Below are 6,462 nucleotides of genomic sequence, written 5' to 3'. Positions count from 1 at the left end.
TTACTTTTTTTTTTTTTACCCCCGTATAGTTGAGATTCGAGAACAAGTGCTCTCCTCCTCCTCGCCAGGTTATGATTGGCTTGCCGGCGACCCAGTCAGAACCCTAAAAGATCAAGATTCTAAATCTGGAGGCCTGTGATGGGCAGGGGGCGGGTCTTAGGTGGCCCGTTTAAAGTGGCTCTGAACTCTCACTTCACGTCTAGTCTATCTATCTGTCGAGGTGCACGCGGATTGACCAACTCCTTTGGGCTTTTATTCAGTGGATATTTTGGGGGAACACTAATCCACAAACATGGTAAGACTATAATCAACCAATTAGACGATTCCAAGCGTGATAATTGACAAGCAATAAGGATATATTAGCACAAAAAGAATAGACCTGTACACTGTTGCTTTATAGTGGTTGGCTATAGGCAATTAAGGAATGCGATAATTAAATGAGTATTAACACAACTGTGTCAAGCATGCGCTGTCTCTTGAGACTGTGGCATTACATTTAGAATTAGGAATGGAGGAACAATCTATGTAAATGTAGACTGTTAGTTGACTTCATTTAAAATGATTGCATTTGGGAGCCTTTGGAGCAATTATCTTGTTGATAAATAGACCTGATCTATTTGTAAAATAATTCAACTTTTGATTAATTCAATGCTGTGTTGTACAGATATAAGTGTGTGGTATATAGTTGGGCAATAAGTGTCAGGTATATAGGCTTAGAGTTATTCCACCTAGAAAGTGTATATATCCATATAGTGGTGATTAAGAATTGGGAGGGTGCGCAAATTGCTGCCCAAAGGGGAACCAGTCGGTTGCGGATTCTGCTTGGGCGACAAATTCCATGGGATTCATGTGTCAACATAAGTTATAACCATGTAGAGGGATTGTGTGTCAACATAGCCATATAGAGGAGTGAGGCTATAATGCGTTGAGCCGCAAATAGCAGGGCTCATTTTCACTGGGCTCATGAGACGCTCTATACTAAACCGTTCAATAGACGAATCCTCAAACGGATGCTATTAATATATATATATATATATATATATATATATATATATACTATACTATATATATATAGATATATATATATATATTATATATATATATATATATATATATATATATATTAAATAATCACACATACAGTATAGTCACGGAGTGACAGTGTACAAATCACGTCACACCTTTGTTCAACACGATTGGTTTTTCAAAAGATTGGCAAATAATAATTTCATACTTTCATTTATGACCAATTTATGACTGGCGCGAGAGTAACAATAATAACAAATGACTGACAAAATCACAATATCCTGTTTTTTTCCCCCCAGATTCAGATTCGTTGATATTATCACGTATTATTTTCAGAACCTTATACAGCGAAGAAAAAGAGTGAAATTCCATTCGTTGTTAAGTGTGGACCGGCCTCGACCATATATAGCAGCTTCCAAGAATATAAACACAATACAATTAGGATAGAATACGTTTTCCAAGATTTTACGCACGTTTGCGTCTATCTATGACAACATAGTGAATTGGTGCATAGGCAGGCCATCAAATAGGCTTTATAGTTCTGTATAATGCATGGTGTGTATGTGCGTAAATTACGCATATTTGTGACAATAAAATGACATGATTATGACTCCGTTGTTCTAGACTGACGCACAGCAAGAGGCCCGCTCCTACCTGAGCGAGGAGATGTTGGCCGGTGAGTAGAGGCCCCTCCAGCCTGGGCGCGCACAGCGGATCATCCATCCATGTATATATACCTTTACGCGTGCGCGTAAAACGGCTTATCGATCACTTATATATATCGATTGATTCGTATCATTCCAGAGTTCAAGGCCGCCTTCGACATGTTCGACACTGACGGCGGCGGTGACATCAGCACCAAGGAGTTGGGTCAGGTGATGAGGATGTTGGGCCAGAATCCGACCAGAGAGGAGCTGGATGAGATCATCGAGGAGGTCGATGAGGATGGTGAGCCACGAATAAAAAAAACATACACATCATCAGATGATATATTGCATATTATTAGCACGTTGATGCATATTATAGACATATTGTTTGGCGGCGCAATGGTGTGGACTTTGTCCTTTACGCACAACAAATGAACACAGGACTTGTTGTAACCGTGCAATGCAGCTGCAGGCCTCGGCCCGGTCCATTGTTGTTGTTATTCAGTGATGTGACCTCTGTTTCACCCTGCAGGCAGCGGCACCATCGACTTCGAGGAGTTCTTGGTCATGATGGTCAGGCTCCTAAAGGAGGACCAGGCCGGCAAGAGCGAGGAGGAGCTGGCGGAGTGCTTCCGTGTGTTCGACAAGTAGGTTCAACCAGGGTTCAACAGTCAACAGACTCCCCGCTCAACGACACCTATTGATTGATTGATTGATTGATTGATTGATTGATTGATTGATTGAAAACTTTATTAACAGATTGCAGAATGGGTACAGTACAGTACAGCTCAATACATACAATTGTTAAGGGGATGCAGACCAGAGAAAGACTTTCGTCTAGTTTACATCAGGGTCCCCCATTTTCAACTCATCATATGACATACACGACATACAGATAGACAGTACTGCTACATCTATACATTTATGACATACCAGATTTGCAAATACAGTACTGTTTGTGATACGAAAAGAGTCCAGAAAAAAGAGTATATACATTTGACGTAGAAACTGTACATTTAATTTACAGTTCATTTGCATTGTAATACTTGTATTCTGAAATACTTAAGGCCATTGTTTGCAGGGGTGTAAAGTACTTGAGTAATTGTACTTTGTTACAATACTTGTCTTAAGTACCGTTTTGGGGGATTTGTACTTTACTCGATTATTATTAGGTTTGTATACTTTGTACTTTTACTCAATTACATTTCAGAGAAAAAGAAACATACTTTTTACTCCTTACATTTAAAATGCAGACCTATACAAAGTACAAATCTCGCAGGTCCAACTATTTTAATTAGTTATTTGTTTCTCTGGCCGAACTAACGTTAACGTTATTAATCCAGCTGCCGCTCTTTATTTAAAAACAGCCAATCAAATCCCCATCAATGGAAAATGAACCCGCCCACATTGGCTGTCGAATTGATTGATTGATTGATTGATTGAAAACTTTATTAACAGATTGCAGAATGGGTACAGTACAGTACAGCTCAATACATACAATTGTTAAGGGGATGCCGACCAGAGAGAGACTTACGTCTTGTTTACATCAGGGTCCCCCATTTTCAATTAATCTACGTTCCATTACTTGTAAATCAATTGCCCTCTTCACTGTCTGGATATGATGAAACACTGATATTGATTCACCATGATACATTTTGTTTTAATTTCTGATCCAGACTATGCAGACTCCTCTACTGGTACTGCCTGTGATCTCATCCACTCGTATCTGGACGTCTATTCTTTGCCAGTCTGTCTAATTTGCTGACACAGCTGTCGGAGGCTGTACCGTGCTAATTTTTAACCCATAAGGACCCACGGTGACACAGGTGTCACATAATAATAATAATAATAATAATAATAATAATAATAATAATAATAATAATAATAATAATAATACATTTTATTTGGAGGCGCCTTTCAAAACACCCAAGGTCGCCTGTACTTTACATGTTCTGGACATTTCCATATAAAGCTTTATCCTTGATTTTACCTCATGAAGTCCCAAAGGGACCCCGGTGGAACGTCCTGGTGGGTCATGTGAGGGTTAGGGTCATGGGTCATGTGAGGGTTAGGGTTAGTGGAGTGAGCCCCTCACTAGACGCTGTGGCAGGCGTGTGCTGATTGGCGGAGAGTACAGAAGTTAGCGGCTAGCGTCACTCCACATTGGGCCTAGCCCCTCCCCCTTGACCAAGCTCGGTGTGTGTGTGTGTGTGTGTGTGTGTGTGTGTGTGTGTGTGTGTGTGTGTGTGCGTGCGTGTGTGTATCTCAGGCGTGCTGGGCCAATTATTTAAAAACTCATGCCGATTGGTCCTTGTGCAAGACTAGAACACAGGGATCTTTGATTAAACACCTGCTATTAGAAGAATAGACAGTCAGAAAAAAGTTTTTACTTTTACTTTTTAGTACTTAAGTACATTTACAAGTAGAAACTTTTTGACTTTTACTCAAGTGTGTTTTTAGCCAGATACGCTGACTTTTACTTGAGTAAAATGTTTAGACGGTACCCATACTTTCACTTAAGTATAATTTCTGGGTCGTTTTTACACCCCTGATTGTTTGTAACCCGTCGCGTGATGTGTTTATTACGCAGGAACGCCGATGGCATGATCGACAGAGAAGAATTCGCCCTCATCATCCGTAGCACCGGCGAGGCCATCTCAGAGGAGGAGATCGACGAGCTGCTGAAGGACGGAGACAAGAACGCCGATGGCATGCTGGACTTTGACGGTAAGTCCGACATTTATTATTTTAGGATGCGGCCCATGCTGATGATGATGATACTGACAGTGACAACTGCGATTATTCAATCCAAAACTTAAAGATGCTGTGGCATTTCATTGTTATTATAATAAGTGTCAAATAGCTCTACATCAGTCATCACTGATATAGAGTGTCTGGTCAGTAACATGGGTCTCCCAGTCCCTCCACTCTGCAGTAAACAGTCATCACTGATACAGAGTGTCTGGTCAGTAACATGGGTCTCCCAGTCCCTCCACTCTGCAGTAAACAGTCATCACTGATATAGAGTGTCTGGTCAGTAACATGGGTCTCCCAGTCCCTCCACTCTGCAGTAAACAGCCATCACTGATATAGAGTGTCTGGTCAGTAACATGGGTCTCCCAGTCCCTCCACTCTGCAGTAAACAGCCATCACTGATATAGAGTGTCTGGTCAGTAACATGGGTCTCCCAGTCCCTCGACTCTGCAGTAAACAGTCATCACTGATATAGAGTGTCTGGTCAGTAACATGGGTCTCCCAGTCCCTCGACTCTGCAGTAAACAGTCATCACTGATATAGAGTGTCTGGTCAGTAACATGGGTCTCCCAGTCCCTCCACTCTGCAGTAAACAGCCATCACTGATATAGAGTGTCTGGTCAGTAACATGGGTCTCCCAGTCCCTCCTGCTCTGCAGTAAACAGACATCACTTATACAGAGTGTCTGGTCAGTAACATGGGTCTCCCAGTCCCTCCGCTCTGCAGTAAACAGCCATCACTGATACAGAGTGTCTGGTCAGTAACATGGGTCTCCCAGTCCCTCCGCTCTGCAGTAAACAGCCATCACTGATACAGAGTGTCTGGTCAGTAACATGGGTCTCCCAGTCCCTCCGCTCTGCAGTAAACAGCCATCACTGATACAGAGTGTCTGGTCAGTAACATGGGTCTCCCAGTCCCTCCTGCTCTGCAGTAAACAGCCATCACTGATATAGAGTGTCTGGTCAGTAACATGGGTCTCCCAGTCCCTCCACTGTGCAGTAAACAACACAACATACATTTTAATTGTTTCAAGGACACATGTGCTTAAAACTATTTTATTTGATTATTTTTGGTCAGCCCAGTTCTCTCTCCTGATTGGATAAAGTGGGAACGGGATTCCAGAACATGTATTTTGTGTTTACTGCAGAGCGGAGGGACTGGGAGACCCATGTTACTGACCAGACACCGATCTATATCAGTGATGGCTGTGAGAATGTAGAGCTATTATTTGAACACGTAGACCACATTTGTTATTCTAACAACAAATGACAGCACCTTTAATTGTTCCAGATAGTAATAGTGATGGAGAGTAACACCGTCGCCTGACACGTTCAATAATCCTCTCCCATCTTTGCCCTCCTTTTTTTCAGAATTCCTCAAGATGATGGAGAATGTGCAGTAAAACCACAAACTCATGGACATTCCTCTCTCTCCCACAAGCCCCCCCCCCCCTGCTGAACTTATCCAAACCCTCCTTCTCCCTCCCGTCCCTCTGGTTCCATCGCCCTCTTTATACATCTAACTAGACCTCCTCAACAGACAGCTAGGCCCGGTGGGGGTCGATAGCTGGGCTAACCACACCTTAACCCAGCCCCCGCTTGTGAATGTAGACCGGCTCCATCATCGACGCCGTGCTTAAACTGTGGCCTCCGTGACAGATGGCAAGGCTTGGAGTCACTGCTGCACACACACCCGTCCCGTGGTGTACCCCGCCATGGGAGACCCCCCCCCCCCCCCCCCCGCTCGTAACGGCTGCTGGGAAAGAACGGATCTAGACGACAGTCGAGCTACATCGGCAGCGCGTGTCGTCCAAGCGGCGTAGACCAATTGATCAAGCCACTGTACAAAAAATCATTTGCTTCAAGACGAGATAATAAATTAATAAACACATGCTCACTTGTAGTTGGTCTGATATATTTATGGTCTGTATAGGAATTTGTTTCGAGGGATATTAATAAAATCTATTTGTTTATTTTTCCTTTTTACATTTTGTTTCACCCACAGCCAACTGTGTCTTCATTAACGCAACAGAGTG

The 6,462-nt window shown here is 42.7% G+C and overlaps 1 protein-coding gene across 1 annotated transcript; it reads left to right on the top strand.

The window, feature by feature from the left end:
• The first annotated feature begins 203 nt into the window (after positions 1-203).
• Positions 204-6,329, top strand: tnnc2.2 (troponin C2, fast skeletal type, tandem duplicate 2). The gene is made up of 6 exons (XM_084312806.1): positions 204-295; positions 1,651-1,702; positions 1,831-1,974; positions 2,206-2,320; positions 4,264-4,400; positions 5,798-6,329. Exons 1-6 carry the CDS (start codon positions 293-295, stop codon positions 5,827-5,829), a joined length of 483 nt encoding a protein of 160 aa, XP_084168932.1. The 5' UTR covers positions 204-292; the 3' UTR covers positions 5,830-6,329.
• The last annotated feature ends 133 nt before the right edge of the window (positions 6,330-6,462 follow it).

Source organism: Notolepis coatsorum (assembly GCF_963971535.1).
Source record: "Notolepis coatsorum genome assembly, chromosome: 4".
NCBI lineage: Eukaryota > Metazoa > Chordata > Actinopteri > Aulopiformes > Paralepididae > Notolepis > Notolepis coatsorum.
Note: the sequence above shows the minus strand (reverse complement) of the source record. Positions and strands in the feature narration are given on the sequence as shown.

Excerpts from the sequence above, each read along its gene's own strand:
- tnnc2.2 (XM_084312806.1), top strand. Across the intron at positions 1,703-1,830 it reads GAGCGAGGAGATGTTGGCCG|AGTTCAAGGCCGCCTTCGAC; the intron begins GTGAGTAGAGGC and ends GTATCATTCCAG. Across the intron at positions 4,401-5,797 it reads TGGCATGCTGGACTTTGACG|AATTCCTCAAGATGATGGAG; the intron begins GTAAGTCCGACA and ends CCTTTTTTTCAG.